Source organism: Sarcophilus harrisii, chromosome 4 (assembly GCF_902635505.1).
Source record: "Sarcophilus harrisii chromosome 4, mSarHar1.11, whole genome shotgun sequence".
Taxonomy (NCBI): domain Eukaryota; kingdom Metazoa; phylum Chordata; class Mammalia; order Dasyuromorphia; family Dasyuridae; genus Sarcophilus; species Sarcophilus harrisii.
The window spans coordinates 177,735,781-177,749,422 of NC_045429.1; the positions used below are offsets into that span (position 1 = coordinate 177,735,781).

Below are 13,642 nucleotides of genomic sequence, written 5' to 3' on the forward strand. Positions count from 1 at the left end.
TTACGTACTCTATGATCAAGTGACTGATCTTTTTGGTCTTCAATCAAGACATTTCCATCTCCCAACTCTCAACATTTTTACTGACTTTTCTCTATTTCAAGAAGGTTCTCCTTCTTTATTTCTATCTTCTGGATTTCTTCAAGTCTCAGTTAAAATTCTCTTCTTCTAAAGGAAGCTTTCCCCTCTTAATTCCATATGCTTTTTTTTTCTGTTATTTCCACTTTATCCTGTGTATAGTTTTTTATCCCTTGTTCTATATAATACATCTTCTTTTCAATTTACATACACGTTAAACAGTGAATCTATAACTTTCTGTATTTTATCACTTGACTCCTTGTCTGTCTGCTAAGATCAAGTACTTCTAAGATAGTTCATCACAAAAATATGAAATTCTTCTAAAGTACAGAATTTAAATGTACCTTACCAATATGTCCATCAAGTAGCATAGCATGAAAAAATTTAAAGCCTAAATAATTAAAACTGAGAACAAAAATTTTTAGATTAATATTTCCCAAAAGTAAATATTCCATCTAAATAGAAATTACCTTATCTAGCATTGTGAATGTGAATATATTGTAAATATTTTAATAGTTATGATAATAATTATGAGGAATAAATGTATTTTAATTACATTTCTATGAATGAAAAGTAATATAAGTTCAAACAATATTAATAAATTGCTGACCATTTTGTTAAGAAAATAGTAAATATATATATCTTTGTAATTCTGGAAAAATCTAAAAGAAGTACAGGAATTTAAGATACTCTTAAGAAAAGTTAAAAGTGTAATCATGTATGTAAAAATAAAATGCATAAAGCAATGAAAAAATATGCCCTTTCCATCCAATTGATTGCAAGAAACTGCTGATTCTAGCTAAGCAATATCTCTTGAATTCATCCTTTTTTCATGACCTATCAATTTTATTTTAGTGGTTTATTTGGAGGGGAAAATTTGCAGAATCTGAAACAATAGGTCCTGGTTTCAAATCTTGACTCTGCCCATTTATGAGCTTTGTCACTTAGATGAATCACCGGACCCTGTCTACTGTTCTCATATATAAAATGACATAGGAGTTGGATAAGATGATTTTAATGTCTTTTCTACTTGAAAATCTATGATCCCTATGGCAGTACTTTAGGTCAGTCTCTCATTACTTCTTACTTTTATTACTTGAATGCCTTGAACTCTCTTCTCTGCTTTCATTAATTCATTCCCAGCTTTTCCTTTACTCCTATTCATCTTAAGTACCTCTTTCAGGTTCATCTTCCTACAGCACAGATCTAATTTTTCTAATCCATGTACTTCAAAAGTTCAGTTTTAGCTGATATGTTCTATCTATATTGATGCTGATTACAAACCCTCTTCACCTTAGTTGATGTTTTCATAAGTTTCTGTAGCCAAAAAAATTGTCACATGGGATCAAATCTTTTTACACTTAGCTAGGCTAACATGTAGACTGTAAGGCTTTACTGGACTTATAGTTGACATTTATATATTTATCTTGGTGAGGTGCTTTCCAAATATTGAATTAAGGGTAGAAATAAAGTAGGTACTACATGCATTATCCTACATAAAGAAATTGAGGCTTGGAGAGATGAAGTGACGTGCATGGCTACAAGAGTATAAATAACAGAGGTGGGATAAGAACCTTCTATGTAGTCTTTTCATATGTTGCTTCTGTTATTCAGTTTTTGAAGTTATATCTGACTCTTTGTGACTGTGTTTGGGGTTTGCTTGGTAAAGATAGTGGAGTCATTTACTCTCTCATTATCCAATTCATTTTACAGATAAGGAAACTGAGACAAACAGGGGTTAAGTGACTTTCCCAGCTACCAAGTATCTTCACATATGTTGTGGTCCAGTCATACTGGACTTTTTTGCTGTGTTTTACATATTATGTTCCATCTCCCATCTCTATGCCTCTGTGCTATTTCCTGTAACTAAAATGTTCTTCCTTCCAACCTCCGTATCAAATCATGGTTTTACCTCAGTATTAGCTTAAGTGCTACCTCTGGTAGGAAGCCTTTAATTTTAGCTCCTTCCCTTTTTAAATTATTTCTTATTTATCCTGTATATAACTGGTTTATTTTATAGTTGTTATGGTAATCTCTTTAGGTAATTCTAGAGATGTATGCTTTTTTTCAATGGACAGAATATTTTATTGCATATTTTTATACCCTATGAAGCTTTTTCTGATCTCTTCAAGCTGGCAACAACTTTTCTTGAAGACAGAGAATATATATATTTTTTATTGAGATTCATTACTTATCTTTTTTCAAGTCTCAACCCTGGATTACTTGTATCATCTATGTCATTTTCTCCTAGTCATCTGATACTTAATAGAGCTGGAATTAGTCACATCATTACACTCATTTGATACCCATTAATATAGGCTAAGCAGCTTCACATTGATCCTCACTCATATCGTTTGCTTTTCAGTGGGTAGAAGAGAGTCTGGAGGGAGGGAGAAAATTTGGAATGCAAAATAAGAAAAAAATGACTAAAATGAAATGACCTTCATTGTAACAAGACAATCCTTTTATTCTTCTCTAATTGATTTCCTTTTTTCATTTAGAAGTTATTGCAAACATAAACATTGTCTTTTCTCCATATTTTCCCCTCCATACATTCAGTCAGACTTCTTTTTCTCTAGTTCTTTTCATCTCCTACTTTTTCCTTCTTTTAGTTTCTGACATTCAAGATTAATTTCTCTTCCTGATTACTATCCTCTTTGGATTTTTGTGATACTCCATTCTTCTAGTTGTCTTTTTATGTGATTAAGTATTCTTAAACTGTCTTTGTTGTGGCTATTGTTCAGTAGTTTTAGATAATCTATATCAAAATTTCACTGTAGGTATTTCTCCAAAGCTTTGTTCTGAACCCCTCTTTTCTCTATCTTCTTTCTCATGGTGACCATGTTGATTCCTTAAGTTTAATTATGATTAATTATCATTTCTATGCTGATAATTCAAAGATTAATACTGTTCCTCACAAGTAACACCTATTCCCCTTGCCTCATATCTTTCACTGGCAGCCCCAAACTTTGAATGCAGTCCTTCTTCACCTATGTGCTCCCTGACTGATTTCAGTCCTCAGTTTAAGCTTCACTTTCTGCATGAGCCTTTCCTAATTCCTTTAACTTTAGTTCTCTCCCTCCCAAACTACCTACTATTTACTTCTATTTATTTGTATTTAGTCTTTTTTATTTATTCTAAATATAAGTTTACACATCTCTTTGTATAATTATATACTTATACTCCCATACTTTACCCCCCCCCATTAGAATGTAAGCTTTTTGAGAATAAAGGTTGTTCCCATTCTTTGAACTAGTATCTCCAACATCTAGCACAGTGCTTGGTGGTAGGTACAAAATATTTATTTATTGATAAAGGTGACTTTGTGAGGAAAAGGCAAGGTTTGGGAAAGACTAGGATACAAAGGGATTTAAGGGCAAATGTGAGTTTTTATTTTATCAATGAGGCGCAGTGTGAGGAGGGGGAAGGTGATTTTGGTTACTGGAGTCAAGAATAGGATTGTAATGTTATCAGACCTAGATTTCGGGAAAATGGCAAGAGTATAAAAGATGATTGGAGGAGGGAGATAATTGTGGTAGAGAAACTATTTAACCTTATTTACCGAAATCCAAATGAGATTTTGATGAAGGTCTTAAAGAAGGTAGTGACTATGTAAATAGTAAGAAGGAGCCAAGAAATTTTGTGCAGATAGAAATAACAGTATTTGACAATTGACAAATAGTTTTAAAAAGGGGGGGAGGGGAGTGAAGAATTGAGCATAATGTTGAAACTATAAGCTCAGGATACTGGAAGGATGGTGTCCTTAATTGAAATAGGGAAATTCAGGGGGAAAAATACTAAGTTCTGTTTTGCATTATGTTGACAGATTGTGGCATCATTTGCCTAGAAAATGATAAATCTACAAAATTAATTTAATCTTGAAGTGAGAGAATATAGAGAAAGAATAGAAGAGAAGCCAGGATAGAACATTGGAGTTTGCCACTGCAACTAGGATTAAATTTTATCTCTCTCCTCACACCCAACCCAATGTTCTGTACTTAAAAGAGATATTATAAATAGGATCATAAAATTTAGAATTAGAAGAGACTTATTCATCTAATGATTCAAGTACAACCACAATCTTCCATCTGTCTTCCATTCCTTAAGCCTTATTCTTTACCTCCAACACATGAGAAAAATGAAATCTACAGTCATTTTACCATTGAGTCATTAATAGCAGAGCTGCTTTGGAAATGCAGGTCTTTTCACATTATACTACATTTCTATGTTTGCTTTGGTTTTTATCCCAGCTGGACAGATACTATGCTTATAGTAACAATATTTATACAGGATGAACAATTTCAATCAAGAAGTACAAATTTTTGCTAATTGTAGCAAAGAGCAAGATATCCTTTGATTTTCATTTCAATATGGTTACCATGAACAGACATAACTGGTTTCTAATTTTATATTTTAAAAATGTAATAATGCAGTATTTAAAAATTGTGAAATTATGTTTATTCTAGTCCATCCTTAAAGGAATTTTTTCACTCCTAAATGTGTAAATATTATTAATACCTAGTTAATGTTAATTTTTTTCATATCAAAATAATTCTCAGTAATTCTCGAAGAACCTAAAGATTGCAAATAATTTGTTTTCAAAAGTCTTAAGTTGAATGGATTATCATTAAAGTTATTAAAATTTAACTTAAATTGGAATAGTTATGCATTTCAAAACAGTATATGTTGTGAATTTCTACCTTTCACAATTTAACTATATAACAGTTCAAATTATTTTGTTGTCTGTGTTTATAATTTATAGATTCATTACCATACTTCATTCATAATTTTAACATCCTAATAGTTTTCTTGTTTATTACAGTGTTGGCAGAATTGTTCGAAAAGTTTGTGTTGCATATCACTGAAAATCCATCTGACTGCTATTTTCCTACTGTTGACTATAAAGGTAAACATTCTACTTCCATTTGTAATGTAAACATTTATCTATACAATTTAGTGAGAGCAGTAATATTTTTTGAGAAAAGGATGCAGGTCCTAGTTTGCAGGATTAGTTAATATAGAAACTATACATTTCAAATGGTAGGCTGAACCTGTGCATTTATTGATATAAAGAGCTCCCAGTGAGTAAACTCTAACCAACAACTCACAACTATTTTACAAATTAGTCTTAAATAATTGCTGGAGGCACTGAAAGATTTAATGAGTTTCCTAGCCATATTATCAATATATGTCAGAGGCAGGACATGAACCAACTTTTGACTCTTGACTCTGCAATCAGCCCTCTCTCCTCTATACCTCCTCTTAGAGGTAACACTGAAAATTAAATTTAAAAACCTATTTAACTGGATTTTTTGAATAACTTTCAGTAAAAATCTTACCAAAGAATTTCATCAATATCACAATAAACTACTTTAATTTTTTCTTTCTTTTTTTTTCTTATTTTTTTGATAGACATTAAAGATTATGAGGAAATTGAAAAAAAATAGGGTTATGTAAGAATGTAAGGAGGAATTTAATAGTCTTCAAGACTTTCATGGGTTTTTTTTTTCCTCCTCTTACCATTTTTTTCTTAGTTTGATAGGTTTGTGGTAATAACTTCTGGGCTATTTCACTTTGCATTTATATATATATATATTTATACTAGTCTAAGTACGTTATATATACTGTCTCATTTGGTCCTTTAAAAAATCCTGGGAAGTAAGTCCTGTTTTTTTTTTTTTTTGTTTTTTTTAAATAGCTTTTTATTTACAAGTTAAATGCGTGGGTGATTTTACAGCATTGGCAATTAATTGCCAAACCTTTTGTTCCAATTTTTTCCCTCCTTCGCCCCATCCCCTCCCCCCGATGGCAGGTTGACCAATACATGTTAAGTATGTTAAAGTATAAATTAAATACAATATAAGCATACATGTCCTAATAATTATTTTGCTGTACAAAAAGAATTGGAGTTTGAAATAGTGTACTGTTAGCCTATGAAGGAAATCAAAAATGCAGGTGGACAAAAATATAGCGATTGGGAATTCTATGTAACGGTTCATAGTCATCTCTCAGAGTTCTTTCGCTGGGTGTAGCTGGTTCAATTACTGCTCTATTGGAGCTGCTTTGGTCATCTCATTGTTGAAGATGGCCAAGTACATCAGAATGGATCATCATATAGTATTATTGTTGAAATATATAATGATTTCCTGATCCTGCTCATTTCACTCAGCATCAGTTCATGTAAATCTCTTCAGGCCTTTCTGAAATCATCCTATTGGTCATTTCTTACCGAACAATAATATTCCATAACATTCATATACCACCATAATTTATTCAGCCATTCTCCAATTGATGGGCATCCACTCAGTTTCCAGTTTCTGGTCACTACAAAGAGACCTGCTACAAACATTTGTGCACATACAGGTCCCTTTCCCTTCTTTAAGATTTCTTTGGGATATAAGCTGGATCAAAGGATATGCACAGTTTGATAACTTTTTGAGCATAGTTCCAAATTGCTCTCCAGAATGGTTGGATGTATTCACAATTCCACCAACAATGTATTAGTGTCCTTGTTTTCCCACATCCCCTCCAACATTCCGCATTATCTTTCCTTGTCATTCTAGCCAATCTGACAGGTATGTAGTGGTATCTCAGAGTTGTTTTAATTTTCATTTCTCTGATTAATAATGACTTGGAGCATCTTTTCATATGGCTAGAAATAGTTTCAATTTCTTCATCTGAGAATTGTCTGTTCATATCCTTTGACCATTTATCAACTGGAGAATGTCTTGATTTCTTATAAATTAGTCAGTTCTCTATATATTTTGGAAATGAGGCCTTTATCAGAACCTTTGACTGTAAAACTGTTTTCCCATTTTATTGCTTCCCTTCTAATCTTGTCTGCATTAGTTTTGTTTGTACAAAAACTTTTCAATTTGATATAATAAAAATTTTCTATTTTTGATCAATAATGATCTCTAGTTCTTCTTTGGTCATAAATCCCTTCCTCTTCCACAGGTCTGAGAGGTAAACTATCCTATGCTCTTCCAATTTATTTGTAATCTCATTCTTTATGCCTAGGTCATGAATCCATTTTGACCTTATCTTGGTGTATGGTGTTAATTGTGGGTCAATGCCTAGTTTCTGCCATACTAATTTCCAATTTTCCCAGCAATTTTTGTCAAATAATGAGTTCTTATCCCAAAAACTGGGGTCTTTGGGTTTGTCAAACACTAGATTATTAAAGTTATTGGCTGTTTTATCCTTTGAACCTAACATATTCCTTTGATCAACTAGTCTATTTCTTAGCCAATACCAAATGGTTTTGATAACCACTGGTAAGTCCTGTTTTTAATTCCCATTTTACAGTTAAAGAAATTAAGGCAGACAAATTAAATGACTTGCCCAAGTTCACACAGGTTAGTAAAGTAGATGAGGTCAGATTTTATTTCAGGTCTTTTTTTGACTACAGGCAAGTAATATTATTAGCTAGCATTTATGTAATACTTTAAATTTTACAAAGCATTTTATAAGTATCTCATTTTATCCTCACAGCAACTTTGGGAGGCATAAGCTTTTATCAGCATTTTACAAATTCAGAAATTGAAGCAAATAGAATTAAGTGACTTGCATAGAATCACACGGCTAAGAAGTACCTGAGTTTATATTTTAACCCAAGTCATCCTGACTCCAAATCCAGCCCTGTATCTGTAATGCCACTTAGCTGCCTTTTCCCAGTTTTTCAAATGGCTGGTGATGTTTGATATATATCTATTTTTCTATATCTATAAATTTATTTTACTTGGGGGGAGTAAAATTATTTTTATCATTTTTATTTATAAATTTTTTTATAAAAATTTTATTTTTATCCTGTTACCTTTTAGGGAATGAGTTTAAATTTAACATTTCTAGTCAGTTTGGATATTATATATCAGGTTTTTAATGGAAAAATTTGAGAAATCAAGTTTTCTTCTTCCATTTATGATATGTGTGTGTGTCCTTTTTTAAAAAAAATGTATATAATCAGATGTGTATTTTTTTTTTTTTTACAATTTCATCTTTCTTAACTACTCTTAGTGAATAAATTCTTGTAGTCATAGTGGGAGTTTGTCTCCATTTTCTTAATTTTAAGAACTACCTCATAAAAATATTTATTCTTTTATATATTTGGATAAAATCATATTTAAATCCAACAAGCTTGGGAGTTGTAGATATTCAGTCATTTTAAATTTTCTTGTGAAATCTAATTTATTCCTTGCTCAATTTCTCGTTCTTCAAGCCTTTTAGTTAAGTTAGCTCTTTCCTGTTGAGCACATTTTGGCATTTAATTTATTAATAACTCATTCATTTTTAAAGTTTCCTATTTTGTTGCCATATAATCTGAAACAATATTTTTTTATTTCCCTTTTTTATTTTGGATTTTATTAATGTTTTTCCCTTCCTCATTTTTTTCATTTCAGTTAATATTTTTTTTCAGGTTTATTGGTCTTCATAGTCCTGTTTTTATTTATTAGTTACCTTTAAAATTTTAGTTCCATTATTTCACCTTCAATTTAAAAACAATCTTTGCTTATTAATTTACTAGACTTAGAAGATTTTTAGTTGTATGTTCAATTTATTAGTACTGTCTAAGCAATACCTTCTGTCTCCTTCCTTTTATCTTGAGCTATTGAAATTAGATCCATCTAAGAAGTCAAAAATCTACTTTCATGAAGCTTCCCCTAACTATTCCAGTAAGAATTAATTTTCACATAGAATTCCAGTGACACTGGTATATGTGAAATGTCAAACATATATGCATTAGATAGATACTTATTGGAAAATTTGAGGAAGACAGACTGTGATAAACTGTTAACTATTCCCAGTGGAAGTCATATTTTCTATTAATGTCTATTGATGAGAATTACTATCTTTTATATAGTTGTAATTTTTTTGATATAATGAACAATTAATGTTTCAAGATGCATGTTTTCTAAATACTGAACAATATGGATTATTCAGTGAACATTCATGTATTTTCTGTCCTTCTATCATTTCCAAATTCTGCCAAATGGTATCTCAGATGTTAGCTTTTCAGCTTGTTTTCTGGGCATATATTTATAATGAATGTGAATTAAAATTCCTTAAAGGCTGTAATTGATTTGTGCTACTTACTAGAAAAAATAAAATGGCTTCCTGTTGATTATTTAATATTTAATTTAGTTTTATGTTGAAGTTGATATTATTGTTAGCCTAAGGCTCTAGATATCTTCATGATTTATCACTGTTTTTGGTGGTGGTAGTTGTTGCCCATGGGACAACAGTTTGGTATTATCTATTTAATGCAAATAAAAAAAAAGGTTTTTTTTTTTTAATATGAAAGATGTTCTTTAAAAAGCCTGATTAAATAAATTCAATGTTTTCCAAGTTTCCTAAACTGAGAAATTTATTGTCTTTTTTAAAATGACAACTTTCCAAACCCTCAGGTAACAAATTAGAATAACTGTTCATCTGTTGTTGCTTCTCTCAGGATTTCAATCTATTATAAAATTTGCAAATCTAAAAAACATAAATTAGCTAGACTTTATCCCCTTCAAGATATGATAAAGTTTTACACATTTGTAATTAATATCTTTTACTTGTCTGCACAGGTTTGATTCCATTCTAGTATATTGGTTACCTTGACTGGGAGAAAGAAGAGTTTTTTTTTCCTTATATTAAAATTATTAGTTAGAAAATAATAAATTAGATAGCTCTTCTGGAAAATTATTATTTTTCACCTTAAAATTCTTGGTAACCAAATGTTTAAAACATAACAGGTAACATTTTTCTCTTCCTTGAATTCCAGTCATATATTACCAACTGCCTACTGGTCATTTCATTTGGAATGTTCTGGTAGTGTTTCAAATTTAAACTGAAACTGAATCAGTTATATTTCTCTCTTTTCCTACTCTCCCACCCCCACTCCCCACATCTTTGAACTGATATATTTCTTTGAAAGGTATCAAGATGCTAATCTAGAGTCATCCAGATTTATAACCTTAGAGGCATCTTTAGTTTTCTGCCTTGTTATTCTAATATATCTATTAATTTACCAAGTTTTCTCACATCTATGTCCCTTACATCTGTCAAGTCAATCCCCTACACTCATATAATACAAATATCATTCTAGTTCAGGTCCTCATCAGTTTTTATCTGAGACAGATTAGGAGGCCTAATTTGTCATCCTGAATCAATCTGTCCCTTCTCCATTCTGTTATTCACTTAGCCACCAAACTGATCATTCTAATATTCAAAAAGTACCATGACACTCTTTTATTCAGTTAACTCCAGTGACTCCCTTACTATCTTTAGAATCAATATTGGCATTTAAATCCCTCTAAAACTTGGCCTCAATCACTCTTATGGTATATTATTTCCTTTTGCATACACTGGATCCAACCAAACTGGCCTTCTTTCCTGATCCTCATATGACAACACTTTATTCCTTACTTCTGTGACTTTTTCCCTTTACTGTTCTTCATGTTTAGAATTTATTTCTTCCCCATCTCTATCTCTCAGAATCTTTACTTTCCTTCAGGTATCTCAAGTTCTTCCTTTTTACATGAGGCCTTTTTTGTTTTAACAAACTGATAGTTTCTTTCCCCCTCCCCATTTTGTATGTTTTATATATACCCAAATATTTAAAAAAATAAAAGCAGAAAGAGTGTTTTGGCTCACTGTCTTCCTGATAAAAAAGAAAAAAGAAAAATTACTTTTCAACAAATATAGGCAATAATTTGGATAAAGCTGATAAATATCAAAGGTAATTCCTTCTTCTTCAAATATGGATTTGTCCACCAGTGGAGAAATTTGTCCTCCCTGAAAATGTTTTTCTGCACCTTAACTAAGTGCTAGACTGAATAAATTTATTTATTTTTCTTTTTCTATCTTCTAGTATATTGAGCTAAAAATAGAATAAACTGAAATGAGAGATTTTTACTGCATGCTAATATTTTTCAATCAGTTTTGTTCTTCAACTATTGTAGATTAAATGCTTTTTCTTTCTAAAGAATGTATTTTTTAAAATTTCAGTATAAATTTTGCGTAAATTAGGTAAATAAACATGACATATAAAACAGTATTTTGAGTGGACTGACTTTTAGAATTGTATTTTGCTATCCTTTTCATATTGTCTTCAGGAAATGAAAAGTGAAAGATTCTATTATCTGACTTTACTAGTAAAAAGTTTTTTTTTAATTCTTTTAGGAAATAGTTACTGAGTATGGACTATATATAGATATCTATAATAGATCTTTGTTTTTGTTTTTGGAAAAGACTGATGTCATCATGTATCTTGATTTGTGGGCAAATTGGATTTAAGCAAAGTGAAGTTTTACAAGGTCATCATCCTTACTCTCTCTTAAGTCATTGAAGTCCAGCAGCAGGCCAAAAGTCAAGATGACTGATGATGACCCAGGTTGCAGTGGATCACTTTGTCATCTTTGGTTCCTAAACACTATCTAAACATTCCATAAGTTACTTTCATGGCCATTGCAACAAATTGTTTTTATCCACTTATTCCACCTTGGGAAAATCTTCATGTGCCTGGGATAGTTGTCCACCAAATTCATCAACAGATTTAAGGCCTGTCAGTTTTCCTCAACCTGATTTAGTCTGTTACAATCTGTGTAATAAACATTGGGAATACAAAGTAGACTGTGATCACATTCTTTTTTTTTTCAGCATTTAAATTATATTTGGATATACTGTATATACAATTCAACTAGAATTTAATAAACATATACTTTATACAAAGAAAAATACTCAATCCTAAAATGGGTTTTTTATCGATTTGAGTGATAGGACAAGGAATTTGGAGTAAGGAAGAGTTGGATTCAAAAATCTATGTCCTTATTCCTGTTCCTATATCTATACTTCATACCCTTATTCCCACTTGCCTACTAGACAGTTCTACTTTCTGTCACCTGAAATTTCAATATGTCTAAGTTAAGTTCATCAACTTTTTCCCCCAAATACATTCCCTTGTTAACTTGTCTATTTTTCTCAATAATCGCATCATTTCCTGGGTTTAAATCCTTAGTATCATCTCTAACCATATTCTTTTTTCTCATAACTGACAAAATTATCAACTTTTTGTATTCTTTCAAAATGACAGTTAAGTTATATTCCTTCTTTACTTATTCCCTCTACCAATGCTCTGGTGTTGACTTTTAATACCGAGCAGTTGGATTAATCGAAAAACCTGTCTTATGGGTCTTTCTGACCACAATATATCTGCCCTATTCAGTTTAGTCTATTAAACCACTATCCAATTCATCTTCCCAAAACATTGCTTTTAACCTTGCTTAGAAGTCTTAAATAGCTGCCTATATTTTTATGTATCAAGTACAAGTACTTCTTTCTAATTTTCAGTTGGACAGAAACAGTTTTTAATTCAATTCAACAAAGTTATTGAGCAACTTCTATGTGTGAGGCATGTGATAACTTAATATCAATAAAAAACTGATCTTTGAGTCAGTACTCAATACATCAATCAATTGCCAAGTATTTATTAAGCATATACTAGTGCCAAAGACTTTTTTTTTTTAGGTTATAAGGATATGGGTATAAAGAGTAAAACAGTCCTTACTTTTGAGAAGCAAATATATACTCATACACACATACACAAACACACACACACACACACACACACACACACACAGCATAAATATAAAGTGAATACTTTAAGTGTAGGCAAAGTAGTTAAATACTGAATAGAGTAACAAACAGCAAGAGTACTAGCTGATTATCTAGGTGAAAATCAAGTGTTTCATGCAGATGATAGTACTTGAATTGTCTTTTAAAAGAATAGATCCTCTTGAGAAGAAGTAAAGATGAAGTTCATTCATTCTAGGCATGTGAAAAAGCCAGTGCAAAAACAATGGAAAGAAATTGACTGTCCTGTGTAAAAAGAGGGAATTGGCTAGTGGTTTGACTGGGTTTGTGGAGTGGCAGTAAGGGGATGTCCAGTGAGGTATGAAAGAGATCAGTGCCAGATTGTGTAAGATTTAAAAATGTAAACTAAGGAGTTTATATTTTAACTTAGAAAGAATAGGTAGCCATTGGAGTTCATTGAGTTGAAAAGGAGACTGGAGTGTGGAAAAGGAAGTATTAGATGTTTATATCTATACCTAAAGAAAATTCCTTTTGACTATAGTGTTTTGGATGGAGTGGTAAGAGATATGAGTTAGAGATCAATTGGATGCTAGTGGAATAATCTAATTGAGCTGTGGTAAGGGCCTCAATTAAGATGGTAGCTGGTTGGGATGTGAAGATAAAATGGCATGATTTGTTGACTAACTGGATATTTGTGGTGAGAGACTGGGAGAAGTTGAGGATAATACCAAGGTTATCAACTTGGAATATTAATAGTACCTTGATAGGAATAGAGAAGTTTAGAAGAAGAGCTGGTTTGGGGGTAAGGTCAGGAAAGATGATTAGTTTGGGACATGTTGAGTTTTAGATATCTCCAGAAATCCAGTTTGAAATGTTCAATTAGTGACACAGGACTAAAACTCAGAGGAAATAATAGTAGATAATAAAATAATAAATTTTATATTTAATATATAAATTTTAATAAATAACAAATAGTAAAGACAAAAACAAA

At 31.3% G+C, this 13,642-nt stretch overlaps 1 protein-coding gene across 9 annotated transcripts in view; it reads left to right on the forward strand.

The window, feature by feature from the left end:
• The window catches only part of TBC1D32 (TBC1 domain family member 32), a 175,792-nt gene that overhangs the window by 110,321 nt on the left and 51,829 nt on the right, over nt 1–13,642 (forward strand). For 7 of the 9 annotated variants that reach the window (XM_031964344.1, XM_031964343.1, XM_031964345.1 and 4 more), the window contains one exon: nt 4,880–4,981. In XM_031964344.1, coding sequence (XP_031820204.1) covers nt 4,880–4,981 — 102 coding nt within the window. The remainder of the gene's footprint in view (nt 1–4,879; nt 4,982–13,642) is intronic. The other 2 variants (XM_031964341.1, XM_031964342.1) reach the window with 1 other exon arrangement.